The following is an 18,380-nucleotide window of genomic DNA, read 5'->3' as shown; positions in this document are numbered from 1 at the left end:
TTGCTTTATAACCAACCAGAACCATTTGCAAACTCGTCCAAGATATCATTGTAACACATCTTCTGACCAAGTTCCATGAAGATCTGACAATAAGTGTGGCTTCTAGAGTGTTAACAAGGCGAATGTTGAGGCGGCATGACGGACAAAAGGCGATCACAAAAGCTCACCATGAGCACATTATGCTCAGGTCAGAGCTTAAAATGTGTTTATAAGCTTTAATGTAATCAACTATAGATGAAAACACTGACAGTTTGTAAGTAAATAAGGTTTATTAAAATATGCATTATTTAAACATCAACTAGGCAAGTTATTACAACTATGTTAACTACATATCATAGTATTCGATTCATTTTCAAAATAAACATTGAAACTCAAGAAACTGGGCAGTTTGTTTATGACATTGTCCAGAGCATACCAGCTCAGGAAAACACAAGTTTATACACAGATAATGAAAAAGTAGTTTATATGAAGTGTTGTAGTAAAAATGTCTATGATTAAACATGTTTAAATGTTATCTATAATTTCTGTAACAATTTCAAAGTTTACCTGAACAGTTCAGTTAAAAAGTTAATAGTGAAAAAATTATAAACCAACTTGAAGAAAAAAAATTATTCCAATAAATGTCATGTAAAAAATACATAACTCAATATCACAGACAAGTCAAAATATTCCATTCGGTTTGAAGCAATGTCTCTTTCCTTTAAGCATGATGGTGATGTGTACTTTCAAATAAAATGTCTTTTTTCATCGATCCAACACCTTGAAGAAATATTCAATCTGTAAACAGAATAAGAATTATGATTAAGCATGACATTCAAAATATCAAACTTGAGAAATTAACAAAAACATTTCTACAAAAGATTTATCACAGCAAAAGTTTCATTCACCTAGCTTAAGTACTTTTTAGTTATCACACTGTTTTGTATCCTAGTGTTATGTATACCTCTAGCAATCCATCCTCGGCCAGGTCTGTGCAGTGTACAGCGTTCTTCACCTTGTCCTGTCCGTAAAGGGCGCGCAGGGTCCGGGGACGCAGGTGGCGTGCAATCTCCTGCAGGTTACACAACACATACATGTTGAACAGAGAAGTAACACTTAGCATTTAGTTAGATTGTTTAAATTTAGTATTTAGTGTATTACATTTGTACCCCATTATAAAAATAGAGATCAAAATTTAGTTCTCTCAATAGAAAAAAAACAACAGACCCATGGATAATAATAATCCTGGTCATCCAAAAAGCTAAAAGCACAAATTAACAAGTCTGAAGAAAACCCAAACTTAAATCAGCCTTGCTCTGGGAAAATGGGGCTAATTGCTTATGTGTTCAGTGTCATCCCATATTAGCCTGTGGGGCTAATTGCTTATGTGTTCAGTGTCATCCCATATTAGCCTATGGGGCTAATTGCTTATGTGTTCAGTGTCATCCCATATTAGCCTATGGGGCTAATTGCTAATGTGTTCAGTGTCATCCCATATTAGCCTATGGGGCTAATTGCTTATGTGTTCAGTGTCATCCCATATTAGCCTGTGGGGCTAATTGCTTATGTGTTCAGTGTCATCCCATATTAGCCTGTGGGGCTAATTGCTTATGTGTTCGGTGTCATCCCATATTAGCCTGTGGGGCTAATTGCTTATTTGTTCAGTGTCATCCCATATTAGCCTATAGGGCTTATTGCTTATGTGTTCAGTGTCATTCCATGTTAGCCTGTGGGGCTAATTGCTTATGTGTTCAGTGTCATCCCATATTAGCCTATGGGGCTAATTGCTTATGTGTTCAGTGTCATCCCATATAAGCCTATGGGGCTAATTGCTTATGTGTTCAGTGTCATTCCATGTTAGCCTGTGGGGCTAATTGCTTATGTGTTCAGTGTCATCCCATATTAGCCCATAGGGCTAATTGCTAATGTGTTCAGTGTCATCCCATATCAGCCTGTGGGGCTAATTGCTTATGTGTTCAGTGTCATCCCATACTAGCCTGTGGGGCTAATTGCTTATGTGTTCAGTGTCATCCCATATCAGCCTGTGGGGCTACTTGCTTATGTGTTCAGTGTCATCCCATGTTAGCCTGTGGGGCTAATTGCTTATGTGTTCAGTGTCATTCCATGTTAGCCTGTGGGGCTAATTGCTTATGTGTTCAGTGTCATCCCATATTAGCCTATGGGGCTAATTGCTAATGTGTTCAGTGTCATTCCATGTTAGCCTGTGGGGCTAATTGCTTATGTGTTCAGTGTCATCCCATATAAGCCTGTGGGGCTAATTGCTAATGTGTTCAGTGTCATCCCATATCAGCCTGTGGGGCTAATTGCTTATGTGTTCAGTGTCATCCCATATTAGCCTGTGGGGCTAATTGCTTATGTGTTCAGTGTCATCCCATATTAGCCTGTGGGGCTACTTGCTTATGTGTTCAGTGTCATCCCATGTTAGCCTGTGGGGCTAATTGCTTATGTGTTCAGTGTCATCCCATATTAGCCTATGGGGCTAATTGCTTATGTGTTCAGTGTCATCCCATATTAGCCTGTTGGGCTAATTGCTTATGTGTTCAGTGTCATCCCATATTAGCCTGTGGGGCTAATTGCTTATGTGTTCAGTGTCATCCCATATTAGCCTATGGGGCTAATTGCTTATGTGTTCAGTGTCATCCCATAATAGCCTGTGGGGCTAATTGCTTATGTGTTCAGTGTCATCCCATATTAGCCTGTGGGGCTAATTGCTTATGTGTTCAGTTTCATCCCATATTAGCCTGTGGGGCTAATTGCTTATGTGTTCAGTGTCATCCCATGTTAGCCTGTGAAATCTGCACATGCTCATAAGGGTCAACACCTTCAGTCCAAATTGGATTTTAGCTAAGTAAAAACTTTAACGAAAAATACCATAAAAGCGGAAAATGTCAGAAACTGCACAGACTAATCTATGCTGACCTTTTACTCACATGCATTAAGCTGTGTTCTCGTAGAGCCCAACTCAAGTACTCCTTATGACTATTATTTCTGATAAATATTCAAAATAGCAAACAGTTTGTTGACTTAAAATAGTTGTAACTTAAAACAATATATGTGTTTGTCAGAAACAATATGTATCCTTTTGCGCCGCTTTGAAACTTTATATTTGACCTTTGACCTTGAAGAATGACCTTGACCTTTCACCACTGAAAATGTGCAGCTCCAAGAGATACACATGCATGGTAAATATTAAGTTGCTATATTCAATATAGCAAAAGTTATTGCAAAATGTTAAAGTTGGCGCAAACCGACCGACCAACCAACCAACAGACAGGGCAAAAACAATATGTTCCCCACTATAGTGGTGGGGGACATAAAAAGTCAAGTGTATTTCAATTAATCCAACCATTATTGCTTTTCACAGTTTAGCAAACTAAAATACAAGACATGCCATTGTGTTAAAGAAGTCAGATAACAACACATCACATCATGTTCAACCTGAACAAATCAATCTATCAAGTGCTAAGCTGCAAGTACCGGGTCGGCAGGTCCTGTCATTTCTCTAAATGCTACAGGTGCGTTCTGTGCACGCACTTCCAGGGCAATGGAGGGCCCAGAGGTGAGTTCGGTCACCATGGCGTTGTACTCTTGGACTACGCCCTTGTACACCTCATAAAACTCCTCGGCATTGGCCTTCTCCATGTGAAACATCTGCATGGCTGACACCTCAAACCCAGCATCCATGATAGCACTCACTATCTTACCAGCATTGCCTGAAACACACATGGCTGGTTACATGTCAAACACTACTTAGAGCTGGTTACATGTCAGACACTACTTACAGCTGGATACATGTGAGACACTACTTACGGCTGGATACATGTGAGACACTACTTACGGCTGGATACACGTCAGACACTACTTACGGCTGTATACATGTGAGACACTACTTACGGCTGGATACATGTGAGACACTACTTACGGCTGGATACATGTGAGACACTACTTACGGCTGGATACATGTGAGACACTACTTATGGCTGGATACATGTCAGACACTACTTATGGCTGGAAACATGTGAGTCACTGCTTACTGCTGGATACATGTCAGACACTACTTAGAGCTGGTTACATGTCAGACACTACTTACGGCTGGATACACGTCAGACACTATTTAGAGCTGGTTACATGTCAGACACTACTTACGGCTGGATACATGTCAGACACTACTTACGGCTGGATACATGTGAGACACTACTTACGGCTGGATACATGTCAGACACTACTTACAGCTGGATACATGTCAGACACTACTTATGGCTGGATACATGTCAGACATTACTTAAGGCTGGATACATGACACACACAAATGGTTGATTACATGTCAGACATAAATGTTTGATTACATGTCAGACACAAATGGTTGATTACATGTCAGACATACATGGCTTGTTACATGTCAGCAATTGTAATGGCTTGTTACATGTCAGACACACATAGCTGGTTACATTTCACAAATGATTGATTACATGTCAGACACACATGGCTTGTTACATGTCAGGCACACATAGCTGGTTACATGTCACAAATGATTGATTACATGTCAGACACACATGGCTTGTTACATGTCAGACGCTTCTTACGGCTTGTTACATGTCAGACACACATAGCTGGTACATGTCACAAATGATTGGTTACATGTCAGACATACATAGCTGGTTACATGTCACTCATGGTTAGTTATATGTCAGTCATGGTTGGTTACATGTCAGACACAAATGGTTGATTACATGTCAGACACACATAGCTGGTTATATGTCAGACATTGCATGTAACATGTCAGACACACATGTCTGGTTACATGTCAAGACACTCACGGTTGTTTAAATGTCAGACACACATGGTTGGTTACATGTCACACAGGGTTGGTTACATGTCACACAGGGTTGGTTACATGTCACACACGGTTAGTTACATGTCATTATAGGACAATTTACTCATTTATATGTACACTCATAGTTAGCAACACATTGCAACAGGACACTCAATATTCTGCTTTTGATTTTTTTTTTCATATTCACCTGGGCTGGTATTCATAAAGCTCCTAAGGGTAAACCTAAGACAATTCCTTAAATAATTAAAAATTCCTTAAGTCTTTTCCTGTTTCATTTTGGTGTCTTTTCATTTCATAGAAGAACAGTGTTTTGGCATTACAAAACTGAAATCATAAGAATTTCAATACAAGATTGAATTTTAAAATTTTCCCTTAAATCCAGCTTATGTAAAGAATTGCCTTAAGAGCTTTATGAATACAAGCCCAGATGTTTGCCTTTGAATGTCAGCAAGTAACTCAAGCAACTCAAAATTATCTAGAATGATGTGACATAAATTTGTTTTAAACGAAGCCAGCAAGAAATTATTTTGCTTCCCATTAGTGCGCATAACCTGGGACAGACAGGTGGGTATGTTATGTGCATAACCTGGGACAGACAGGTGGGTATGTTATGTGCATAACCTGGGTCAGACAGGTGGGTATGTTATGTGCACAACCTGGGACAGACAGGTGGGTATGTTATGTGCATAACCTGGGACAGACAGGTGGGTATGTTATGTGCATAATCTAAATATTGGCGAAAACAGACTGTGAGGTGACAAGACTTAAGCAGGTTTTTATGCACTGCAAGTCAGTTACAAAAAACTTGAAAATTCATGCTCAATGATTTATAAATAAAACATAACTGGCATTTCATAGTTTATGATAAGTGAAATCATTTTTGTATCAACAGTAATACTAATGACAATTTACATAACTAATGATAACATCCGAATGTTGTATGATAATTTAAAGAACTCAATATATTATTTATAAAAGAACACATTTTATTCAATACTCCATGAAGGATTTATATTTATCCAATAAAACAGTGAAAATGAAACTAAATTAACATATAAATAAGATAAATGCGATTGTAGAAAAAAAACATATTTTCCAGAAAACGGACGCCATGGATAGAAAATACATGGCCTATTTTAATTTGTATGTATTTTGTTCACAAAGAATAGCTCAACATACCTGCAGCAACAGCATGAGGCTTGATCACACAGCAAGTGCAGTCTGTAAACTTAGCCGTGTTCTGTCTAACAGTGCCCACAGAGGGGAAGAAGAACTCTATCTCGCGGGCGGCTGAGGCAACGCTGTCTGAACCATGACACGCGTTCTGGGTGTTGTCCTTGCCAAACCTTGCCCTCAGACTCATGGGGGCGGTCTTACGAGCCTCGGCGCTGTCAGTGGGCCCAATGACCTCCCGCCACTTGGTGATGGCATCCACACCCATCAACTCAAAGGCTACCACTGGACCACTTGTCATGAAGTTGATCAGGTTGCTGTAATAGAGAAGTACTATGAAGACATTGATTGAGCCACAATATGGGAAAGTTTGCACAGGCTAATCAGGTACAAGACTTTACACTTTTAAAGAATTTTTTGTCAAAATTAAGTCTCGCTTAAACAAAAATTAAGTCTAAGCAGAAAATGTCTGCAGTCTGCACAGGCTAATCAGGGACAACACTTTATGCCCATGCATTAAGCCAAGTTTTTCTAGAATGCAGCTCATTTTATTTTTTTATAAATAAATAACATTATTAAAAATATTGACAGATTAAAGAACTTAACAATTTTTTATATCTCTGACATCAATCTGAAAACTTCAAAAGGAAAAGTGGTGAATTCAAACTGAAGTCCTTTATTTTCAGCTAAACTTGGCACAATGTCCTCATGGTGAGCTGTTTTGGTATAACAACCAAGTTTAAATGAGTCATATTGGGTAAAAAACTTGGTCAGATCATCAAATCAAAGAAAAGATTGTAAGGAATGTAAGTGAGACCAAATAGTTTGACCCCACGTTTTGGCAGGGAAAAACAAGATATGTGTTTGTCAGAAAAACTATGTCCCCTTTTGCGGCGCTTTGAAGCTATATATTTGACCTTTGACCTTGAAGGATGACCTTGACCTTTCACCACTCGAAATGTGCAGCTCCATGAGATACATATGCATACCAAATATCAAGTTGCTGTCTTCAATATTGCAAAAGTTATTGCAAATGTTAACGTTGGCGCAAACCAACCAACCAACAGACAGGGCAAAAACAATATGTCCCCCACTATAGTGGTGGGGGACATAAAAACGTTCTTTGTTAGTAAATCGCCCGTATTCATAAGATAATAATTATTCAATAAACTTTATTTGATTAATGTTAATGACATCATATATTGGTTGCATGAACATCATTGTTTTGTAAAGGGCAAGAAGAAGGTTTATAGGTCATGACAAGCTTCAATTTTATAAAACAAATAACATATATTCTGCAAATAACAAACAACCGAGGTAACAAAAATAATCAAACATAATCAAGTATAATGCTAACATCATGGAAATAATAAGGTGCATAAATGTTTCAGAATTATTTCATTAAACAAAGTACCTGACATCTGGACATCTGCAAAAAAGAATTATCAAACATCTGAACATCCATGATTTCAATTTAAATCTACACTTCCATATTTAAACAGCTACATTTGGCCAGAGTCGAATTTTTGACACTCAAAATTTTGAAATTCTTCTGTTTACCGGCTAATAATTGGTGATTGAAACAGTTTGACCCTGTACTTGTTAATTGATTGCTCAGTATACATAAGTTACAACTTACATACAATATATATTATTACAGTGACCTTTTATCTGATAATTACCCCAGTAAAATTTAGAAGAACTAACATTGTCTGTTACAAACACTTCAGTTTTTTGTTCCAAATTTTTACAATTGCTACTTTAGAATTTTTGTATCCACTTTTGATTTTTTTTTGCAAATGGAGACAGTGGCGATAAACAGCAAAACCACTGCTTGTTAACACTAGAGCAGGGATCATATTTTTTCGGTTTTGTCGGTCCTAGACCGATTGGGGTCATGAAAGACCGATTGAAAATCCCAAAGAGTCGGTCCGATTCTGTTTGCTAAAATTCCCATGTCATGAAATCGATTACACAGTGCACATGCTAGCATACCCTAATTACATTCTTATCTCGATTAAGTGTGATAACTTGATAAACCATTCACTGCAGTCTCTAAACCGGTCAGGACCAGTCTATTTCACGTCAGCCGACTAGTATCAGCGTATGACCCCAAACAACGAAGATTCGCGGGGTTGTGTATTAGTCAAGCGTGAATTACCCAGTGTCAATATCAATCGATAATTTCAACTAGCACACTAATCGGTCCGTAATGTGTGCTCGTCCACAATAAAATCGTTGACAGTTACTTCAAAGATTAAAACCTCGATGTTATCCTCGTGGAAATTTTGCATTTCATGCATGATACAGTCAGTAAACTCTCATAAACAAAGAAGAAAATCGGATATTCTGCAATAATTGTGGGCGGACCTTATACACTGAAAGCACGCGCTGTAACTTAACAAAACATGCCGATACATTTTCCACCAGCGTAATAATCCAGCAATAAATGAATGAAAATTGCGGTTTTGATTGACAGAACAGCCGAAAGTTATTTTTATGGGCGGAACTTCACATACACAAGAAAAATAATATACATTCTATAAATCTTTAGCAAAAATTGTGTTAGAATCGAAATAACTTTATTGTTTGTTGTTGAATAACCTACAACAGGAAGTTAAGATGCGTGGTTTTTAATCACTCGTGCTTTGCACTCGTGATTTAATCCATACGCATCTTAACTATCGGCCGTGATTTATTCGACATAAAACTATAACGCACACGAATTGTTTTTCAACTATTTGGTTTAATTATTGCCAGTAGCCAACCTACGCACAGACATATGTTAGATTCAATGCATGTGTATAAGCTATTATAGAGTTGACAATGATTTAAAACATCGATATAGACTTACACAGATTTATAATATTGACAACGATGAAAAGTCAGATAAAACAGTAACCGAAACAACAATGAAATAGCTAATGATAAAACCAATTGAGAAAACTCGTATGTTCCGTTTAAAAAAATGCTTAAGGCAATTTAACTTGTACATTATTATACCCTCTTCATGAATGGCAAAATCAATGTAATTTGTCATAATTTCGGATAAAAATTTTCGGACACTTTTTCCCCATTTAAATCCAGACCGATTGATGTTGCTGGAAAATATGATCCCTGCACTAGAGATTACACTTTTTGCCCAATAATCATGAATCTTGCTCAGATAATTTAATCTTAAGTTAAAATGATATCTCAGCCAAATTCACCAATAGTTAACATCTCTGGCAAAATGAGGCTGCCAACGGGAGAGGCAGTTTTTCTTAAATGACTACTGGTATACTAGCAAAACCTTGTGAACAATCTAGAAGCCATATGTTTTGCACTCTCAGTCTGAAACTCGCTCAGTCTTTAATGAGATCTCAGGGGAGTTTGATGGAAAATGGTTCACTTCCATGAAAAAGAACTGCTTGGGGTAGCATGCCAGTATTTTTAACCAGATAAGAACAGTTCAGTTTGGTCTCAGGAGAGCACTTTAAGGACATTTGGTCTTTGCTCTCTGTGGATTAACTTCTTTGAAGCATATTGAAAATATTTCGGTTTATCTAGGGTGTGAAAATTAATCTCATTATTGTTTTTCATGGATTTTTCTTTAATTTATCTGTTTTTATACCAATTTAGGAAAAAAGGAGAATAGCATGAATGGAAATTAGATTCACTGATGTTCTCTGTACAAGAAGCATTGAAAGAATGAAGACTGGCAACTGTGGCCAAGATGTTTGTGTCTAACCCTAGAATTGTCAATATTAAACAAGGTTAGAATTAAAAGTACTTCATGCTCTTAGAATGCCTTACTCAAAGAATGTCTTGCCCTGGTGTTCCTGGTAGAACTGGAATGCTTCATTCCTTGTAAGGCGACACATCTTCAGCTGGGTGACCTTGAAGCCACACTGGAAGATCGCGTCTATGATCTGACCCACCTTCGACATTGCATCTGGCTTGATGATACCAAGTGTTCTGAAAATATCAAAGAAGCAATATCTAACCGTTGGTGTGTATTGTTTATGTTTTTTAAACGCTTTCAAGATAAAACTAAAATATCATTAAAAACTTTATCTCAAAACACATAAAGGGCCTGAAAGGCCCAAAGTCGCTCACCTGATATTCAAAAGAACTGACCTGTTCTGTGCAGCCCAAGATGTCATTAGAACAAAATGTTCTTACCAACTTTCATGACTAGTGAACTACCTGGCAGCCATGTTTTTGGACCGACCAGAACCATTTTAATACATATCCAAGATATCATTTAAACAAATATTCTGACAAAGATTCATGAATTCATATAAGGAAAAATGCCCCGCCCCCTGGTGACCATGTTTTTCAAGCAACTGGAACCATTTTCGAACTTGTCTAAGATATCATTGGGACAAATCTTCTGACAAAGTTTCATGATGATTGGACAATAAATATGGCTTCCAGAGTGTTAACAAGGTTTTACTTTAGCCATATATGGAAAAATGCCCCGCCCCCAGGCGGCCATATTTTTAAACCAACCAGCATCATTTTTTAAGTTGTCCAAGATATTATTGGGATGAATTTTCTTACCAAGTTTCATGAAGATCAGACAATAAATGTGGCCTCTAGAGTGTTAACAAGATTTCACTATAGTCATATATAGCCATATAAGGAAAATGTCCAGCCCCTTTGCAGCCATGGTTTTTAAGCAAACGTAAGCATTTTCAAACTCATCCAAGATATCATTGAGACCAATCTTCTGACCAAATTTCATGAAGATTGGACAACAAATGTGGCCTCTAGAGTGTTAACAATGCAAATGTTGTTGCTGCACAACGGACAAAAGGCTATCACAAAAGCTCACCATGAGCACATTGTGCTCAGGTGAGCATAAAACTGATGGCATGATTTCAAATGACCGGTCTTTAGTCACGGCTGCTAAAGTGTTAATAGTAAAGGCTTTAAAATGTTTTCATTTTCTCTAAACTTAATTAAATGGCTGTGCTTTTTGCTTATAATTTATATCCATAGGATGGACCACAATCATGAAGCTTTATTCTAGCTTACCATTGAAGAGGATACCTTTTTATATAAAACCTTCGCACATCCAAACAATACACTTGTAATCAATACAAACAATGCCTCATCTTTCACCTTTCTTTCTGCTGAGCCAGTCGACTCTTAGTGAAGTCATCTCCATAGTCGATGAAGTTGATCTGTCGAGAGAACAGGTCCACAGTGGCCCCCACATAGAGGTTCTCTAGCCTGAGACCGTCACACTTAGTCCTCTTCAGGAACAGCCGGTTGTTCTTGATGTCAAACTGAATATAACAGATACCTCAGTCCTGATTCAAACTGAATATAACAGATACCTCAGTCCTGATTCAAAATGAATATAAAAGATACCTCAGTCCTGATTCAAACGGATTCAAACTAAAATCAATTTAAATGACTACAGTTCCAATAGTTTTTACACATTTTTAAGGTGAACTTGTTTTTCAAATCTCACATTACAAGTTATTTATTCATTCTGCTTGCAACAAGAAAATTTGCACCATGTGTTTTGACCACAAACAAAACACAACCATTTAAGAATCTGTTTAACTAATTATGATGATAGTATTAATTACAATTCTATATGAATCACACCCATTTAACCCCTAATATAATTTCCTATCACCCAGCAGTCTCACCATTTCCACAGAGTTGTCCCTGGAGTAGTACATGAGTTGGTAGCGACGTATGAGGGCAGCAAACTGGTCGTACCACTCCACCAGGAAGCAATAGCGTTCATCAGCCTGACAAACACAGCAAGGATTGCAGAATAATCACATTGTCTAAATGTAAATACCAGTAAGCCACGCTCTGGGAAAACAAGCCTTAATGCATGTGCATAAAGTATCGTCCCTAAATTGCCTGTGCAGACTGCAAAGTCTAATCTGAGATTCCAGAAGCAAGGCAAACCACTCTGGTCCATCTGTAAATCATGTAATGTGAACAGTTGTAGAAACACTTTGGAAACTTCAATTCAACAAGATTAAACATTTCCAATGCAGAGTTTTTTTATTCAAATTTGAAAAGTGCTATGACTGGTCCAATTGGAAAAAAGCTGCCATAAAATGCTTACACTGGGAAAATAGGGTTGTGAAATTGGTCATTTTTGGTCATATAAATTACTTTGTTCTTACAGGGGCCTTTTCAGATATTGGTAAATTAACAAAAGTAAAAACAAGAGCTGTCAGAGGACAGTGCGATCGACTATTCGAGTGCTTGACAGTATAACGTAAGCCATCGTGGGGTAATTGTTCAAATTATTCAATAAGGTCAAGGTAATAGTTCAGGTATATTTTCAACAATCTCTTGAACATTTGTAAAGACATGAAACAAACTAATAAGATTTTATGGGGAAATCATAATTGTTATAATCCATGCATTTCACTTTTGTTATTTTCTATTTTGTTTATGGCTAAAAGCAATTGTATGCTTTAGAGCTAATAAATGTTGCTGCTGTAGATGTTGTATTATAATTCCCTTACGGCTGATCTAAGGGTCGTCGTTCCTTTTGTTTCTTCCAAAAGTCTGTTGTCTGACCGCTTTTCATATACAATTAACATAAGTATTAATTAAAATTTGAACAAATTGTATAGAAAATTTCTGTCCATTTAAAACAAATGTTTAATATTTAAAATAAACTTTCTTAAAAACATAAATTGTATGTTCGGAGAAAAGCATAGGTAAACCGTTTTTTGGTACATGTTGTTGTAAACACACAGCGTGCGTTCCTTTAATTTTTCTTTTGGTTAATAAAAAATGTTCCATATGCAAACAAGTTGACATTTGCATTTACGGTTGACGTGAAGTTTGAAACTTTGATTAAAATCTTTCTTCTGCGAGCACACCATATCATGTAAGTTATCTTAATTTGCTCATTATAGATATATTGACGATCTATTTGTGTTATAGTCCAACTTGTTGACGCTCTCAAATATTAAGCTACTTTTTATATAGGTAATATTTGGAGCATCCAACGGCTGAACCATTCGATTTGTGTTGGATTTTTTTCCTTCTTTGTCTATATTGTTGCGCAAGGATTTTGTGCGCAACATTCAAGCCCCGATATAAGACACTTAATATCAACTGATTGCAATAATATTTACATACCTGTGTAGATAATTCATTTCTCGATAATGTTCCGTAAAAATTATGTAATGACACTTTGAATTTTACACGCCTGAGCAATTTAAATCCAACCACTATTCAATTTTTCAATATCTCTCGATTCGCTCGCTGTGTAGATATAAATCGATAACACGACCTCGATGTAAAGCATCTGGTTTAAAGTGGAAGAATAAACAGCGTAAAATACAGTTTGCGTTCGTCTGTTGTGGTGCAGCGCGTTACATAGTAAACCAATGTTATACTTTTCTGGATTAATTTAGCACTGTTTTTTTCTAAATTGACAATTAAAAAGGTTCTGAAATAAATTTCATCTTTTATTTTTATACTGTACATAAATAAGATTGATACAGATCTTACAGTATACCGTCCTATGTAACGTAGAATGTAAGTACATAAAACAACACAGACAGAGGTGCGAAAAAGACATGCATAAACACTCACTGAAACTAAGAACAGTGAATAGAAACTGCACCATATCTGTTTGGAACATATGCTTATTAAATCGACAAAGATTAGCATACTAGATCTAGTTAGGTAAAAGTCGGTGTTAAAAGCTCATGTTAAATAAAATTACACGTACACCTTACACCGTAATGCCTTCTTCTGATTGGTTCATATTTAAATCAGTTTCATGACATGGCTACAGGTCAGTGATTGTTTTGCAGATTTAAGCAGAAGTTTAACTGAAGAATTTATGCCTTTCTAACTTCGAATCGACGATATTTGATGTAAAAATGGACTTCTGAATTAAAACTGAATGAGTTGGTAATGTTATTTTGCAATTTTACGCAAATTGATGAAAATTTAAACTTTCTGGTTTCCACCACAAAAAAGGTCCTTCAACGATGAGACGTTCCAAAGAATTTAGCCCATATAAAAAGTATCTCTAAATTCTTTGCACGTCTTATAAATGAGACTATTTGTGTTAATTCATGCCAGAAAATAGTTTATGTCGCTAATTTTATCAATAAATTAGCGCCCGCAATCCAGGCGGTAAAATTTCTATGGTAAATCGTCTTACCAGTTGCAACTCCCAGCGACCTGGAGGGTCAATATAGCTGGGAGTTATATTATTGCAACTATCCATTACCCCACCCACACTGAAATTTTAGTGCAGAACTCAATATAACGGTCCATCATTTCTAAACCAAAATTTATCCATAGTAATGTATTTAAAATGCCATTGTTGCAATTTTAATCAACTTACTTAAATAAATATCGTTCAAACTTACCATTTTTATTTTAATGTTTTGACAGGTGCTCGTATGAGTTTCAAACTTTGCAAAATTTGTTGTTGGTAACCGTCGCCTAAACTCGTTTATAAAACGAGTTGTGATTGGTCAATACCATAAGGACTTTTGCGGCGCAAATTACCTAGACATCCCGGCGAATTCAAGAGGAAAATAATTTAGTTGCTTACTGCAGTCATCGTAAACCGATTGAGGCGTTTCTAAATTTCTTATATTTCTTACAATACTATTGTCAACAAATAATTTTAGGTCACCTGATCGACACTTAACACTTACTGTTCGCGCATAATAGATATCACGAACACATGAAGGAGCATAGAATGGTATTAATTTAATTAAGGAAATGTTTAAGTTACAACTTCACGCTAATTCAAGTTTTGGCAGAGAGTTATTAATATATATATATACATGTAACAGCACTGTCCAACAAGACCTCCTAAAAATTGTGCGACAATGGCCCTGAGGGGCCCAGCACATCAACCGAGAGATAGATAGATAGAGATACATAGTTATGTTTTTCCACCTTATATTATATCATGGGAATCAAGTTTGTCGACACCATTTTCCCATTACTGGTATTGTATATACATATTGTATAAACATTTTTTTCTATAAGGTGATTTGTTTAACTAAACTAAGTGGTCTCGATAACAACCAAAATAGGCAATCCTAGCTGTTGAACATGACACATAAATTGTCGACATTTGCATGCAAACACACTCTTAATGATTTACAAACGTGTTAAGAACTTTGTTTTATGCACAAATACAGATATAGTTAAGTACAAGTGTATTCATAAAGAATGTATTAATATATTGCGAATAAAAAATTATAAGTTTGAACACGGACTCTAGATTACACGGATAAGAAACGGGACCGTTACGCCAAATATCTTGTTGTGTCTAAGTCACGTGACCGTGTCGTAACTATCGATCTTTTATCGAAGCGCCGAGGTTATACATTTGATGTACCCACTCACGTATTTTGTTAAATTTAAGTTTTATTTCTTGGCCGATTTTGACAAATTATATATCATTAGAAAGCTTACGTAACGTAGTTTTCATATATATAAATATATATTAAGTTTTTCTTCTGATTTCGACAGCCCGGCGAGTTATAACTTTAACTTTTGCAAATATCATACCGTTTTGAAGTTTTAGAATCTAGATTTACGGTTGACATGTTCGTACTTTATACCGATTTGTAGCGTTTATATTTGGAGATTCAGTTTAAAAATAACATCTTACTTAGGAGAATAGAATTCTGTATATGATAGAAGAAAAAAAATGGTTTAAAAATGAAAGCAAGTAAGGAATGAAGGCGGAAGAAAGTAGCGCGCGGTCCTAATGAACTGAACTGATGCTACGGTCTTGGCGATTATGCGTTTGTTTAGATACCGGCCATTGAATTTCCTTTGCCATGATTATTATATTTTTTATGGAATATATTGAAATATTTTGTTCTAGAGACATATCAATAAAGCTAAGTATTAATGACGCTTAATAAATTAACGATTTCAGCTCTTGATTATAACACAGTAAGGGTGTTAATTTTATGATGAAACAGCGTATATAGCGGACCCTCTTGATATTTTTCGGCTTTGCATACTTCAAATATAATGGGTGTCAAAACATTCATCGTTTGTTGTTTATTATCAAAAAGGTAATTATGTAAAATTATATGAATTATACCATAAATTATCAATTAATTAAAATTATTTAACGATTCTTGAAAATCACGGTCAACTGTCTATGCATGTATATTGAAATATCTTTATAAGTTATCAGAGTTATAAATATATAGAATTCTAAAGTATAACTCTGCATTATTTGTATTTTTCGGAAAGATGATTTAACCCCGCTGTGGTCAAATGAGAATGCTGTTTTAATCATGTTGTTCCGTACACTACCATACACTCTTTATAGGACTACGAAATGACGGAGTTTTTTACCGGTACCCGCTAAATACGTTAAATGTTACGCATTAGATTTTTAAAATGTTTAAAATGTACATGTATAGGTATTAAGCACTAATAATTATTATGATTAAGCTGTCTGACATCTATACAGTATTTAGTTTATGGCAATCTGTATGGGCAGATGACTATAAATGTTTTCAATACGCTACATATCTTATAAACGCAAAATTGAGTATTTGGCGTTACATTACTCCAAAAAATGACCACTAATACCACGAGAAGACATGGAGGTATCATAAAAAGTGTAAACTGACCAGCATTGCCACCTGTGGTTAGGGACCAATATACAAGTATAGGTCCCTGCTGTTGCATATGACACCATAGTGTTATTTAGTATTGGTCGGCACAGTATCTGTTCATAACGAGATAATTGGTTCTATCAATAAACAAGATTATTGAGATATCTTTTATGAACACCGCGATAAAAATGCTCAAACCACGGACTCTAGATTACACGGATAAGAAACATGGCAACATTCTCAGAATCATCACTGCTATATGTGTAATCACCTAACAATTCGTCTAAAAATAATTTATATATTTGAGTTGAAGACGATGTACTGTTGTATAAGTCTGAATAATCTATCTGTCTGCCTATATAAATCTAAGCCGTCATCGTCCCAGTGAAAAAAATCTGATTTTGAATAGTTGGACATGATGCCCTGGTGTCAAAATACGACATGACCCGCGTAACACCGACCGTGATTTTCAAGAATCTATAATAAATTGATAATTTAAGGTAAATAACATTTCATATAACTGTACATAATAACCTCGTTGATAATAAACAGCAAACGATGAATGTTTCTGACACCCATTTTATTTCAAGTATGCATGCAAAGCCGAATAATATCGAGAGGGTCCGCTATATACGCTGTTTCATCATAAATTTAACACCCTTTCTGTGTTATAAACAAGAGCTGAAATCGTTAATTTATTAAGATTCATTTATAATAAGCTTTATTGGTATGTTTCGTGAACAAAATACTACAATATATTCCATAAAAAATATAATAATATGGCAAAGGAAATTCAATGGCCGGTTTCTAAACAAAAACATAATCGCCAAGACCGTAGCATCAGTTCAGTGCGTTAGGAACGCGCGCTACTTTCTTCCGCCTTCATTCCTTAATTACTTTCGTTATTAAACATTTTTTTCTGTCGTATACAGAATTCTTTTCTCCTAAGCAAGATGTAATTTTAAAAACTGAACTCCAAATATAAACGCTACAAATTGGTATTAAGTACGAACATGTCAACCGTAAATCTAGATTCTAAAACCCCAAAACGATATGATATTTGAACAAGTTAAAGTTATAACTCGCGGGGCTGTCGAAATCAGAAGAAAAATTTAACATATATTTATATATCTGTTTACTACGTAACGTAAGCTTTCTAATGATATATATTTTGTCAAAATCGGCCGAGAAATGAAACTCTAATTTAACAAAAGACGTGAGTGGGTACATCAAAATGTATAACCTCGGCGTATCGCTGTACGCTAATTGTAAAAGATCGATAGCCACAACACGTTAAAACGCGCGGTGGTAAAACATAAAATGTGTATTTCTTCTGTTTAACTCGCTATAAATCCATTAATAACAACGGGGATATACTAAAAGTTATATTTTTTGAAAGAGGAATTAATAAGCAACAATATAACGTATAATCCAATAAAATCGGATGAATAGTATTTGCATACGATCAAATTTACTACAGTAAGGGTCAAATACTCGATTCATCTCCTATCAATATACACTCCGTGGTTTGAATTTCAAGTCGCAGTGAGTTGTGTACATAGACCGTTTACTTCTGTCTTCTAATGTTTACAATACCTTGCAGATTACCAAACGGACACGACACAAAAATAAAATATAAATATTTACATAAATGGAGTAAGACAGTGGAACATAAATGTACCCAGAATTCCATAAAACCTAAAACAAATCAAAGCACGCATGGCATTGCAGCTGTTCGCTATTGTGCAGAAAGGGCTTTGTAGTACCGTACT

At 35.9% G+C, this 18,380-nt stretch overlaps 1 protein-coding gene across 2 annotated transcripts; it reads right to left on the bottom strand.

Annotated features, from left to right (window-relative positions):
- Nucleotides 1-250: 250 nt before the first annotated feature.
- On the bottom strand, nt 251-14,488 carry LOC127833368 (nucleoside diphosphate kinase 7-like). 2 transcript variants are annotated; one of them, XM_052358579.1, is made up of 9 exons: nt 14,374-14,488; nt 11,656-11,760; nt 11,117-11,283; nt 9,803-9,964; nt 7,422-7,436; nt 6,014-6,324; nt 3,478-3,713; nt 944-1,051; nt 251-777 (listed from the first exon to the last, which is right to left on the bottom strand). In XM_052358579.1, the coding sequence occupies exons 1-9, from the start codon at nt 14,374-14,376 to the stop codon at nt 745-747; spliced, it is 1,140 nt and encodes a 379-aa protein (XP_052214539.1). In that variant the 5' UTR covers nt 14,377-14,488; the 3' UTR covers nt 251-744. The 2 variants fall into 2 exon arrangements, with proteins under 2 accessions (XP_052214539.1, XP_052214540.1); XM_052358580.1 differs by lacking the exon at nt 7,422-7,436.
- Between the last annotated feature and the right edge of the window lie 3,892 nt (nt 14,489-18,380).

Source organism: Dreissena polymorpha, chromosome 6 (genome assembly GCF_020536995.1).
Source record: "Dreissena polymorpha isolate Duluth1 chromosome 6, UMN_Dpol_1.0, whole genome shotgun sequence".
NCBI lineage: Eukaryota > Metazoa > Mollusca > Bivalvia > Myida > Dreissenidae > Dreissena > Dreissena polymorpha.
The sequence above is the reverse complement of the archived record's forward strand: the minus strand, read 5'-3'. Positions and strand labels throughout refer to the sequence as shown.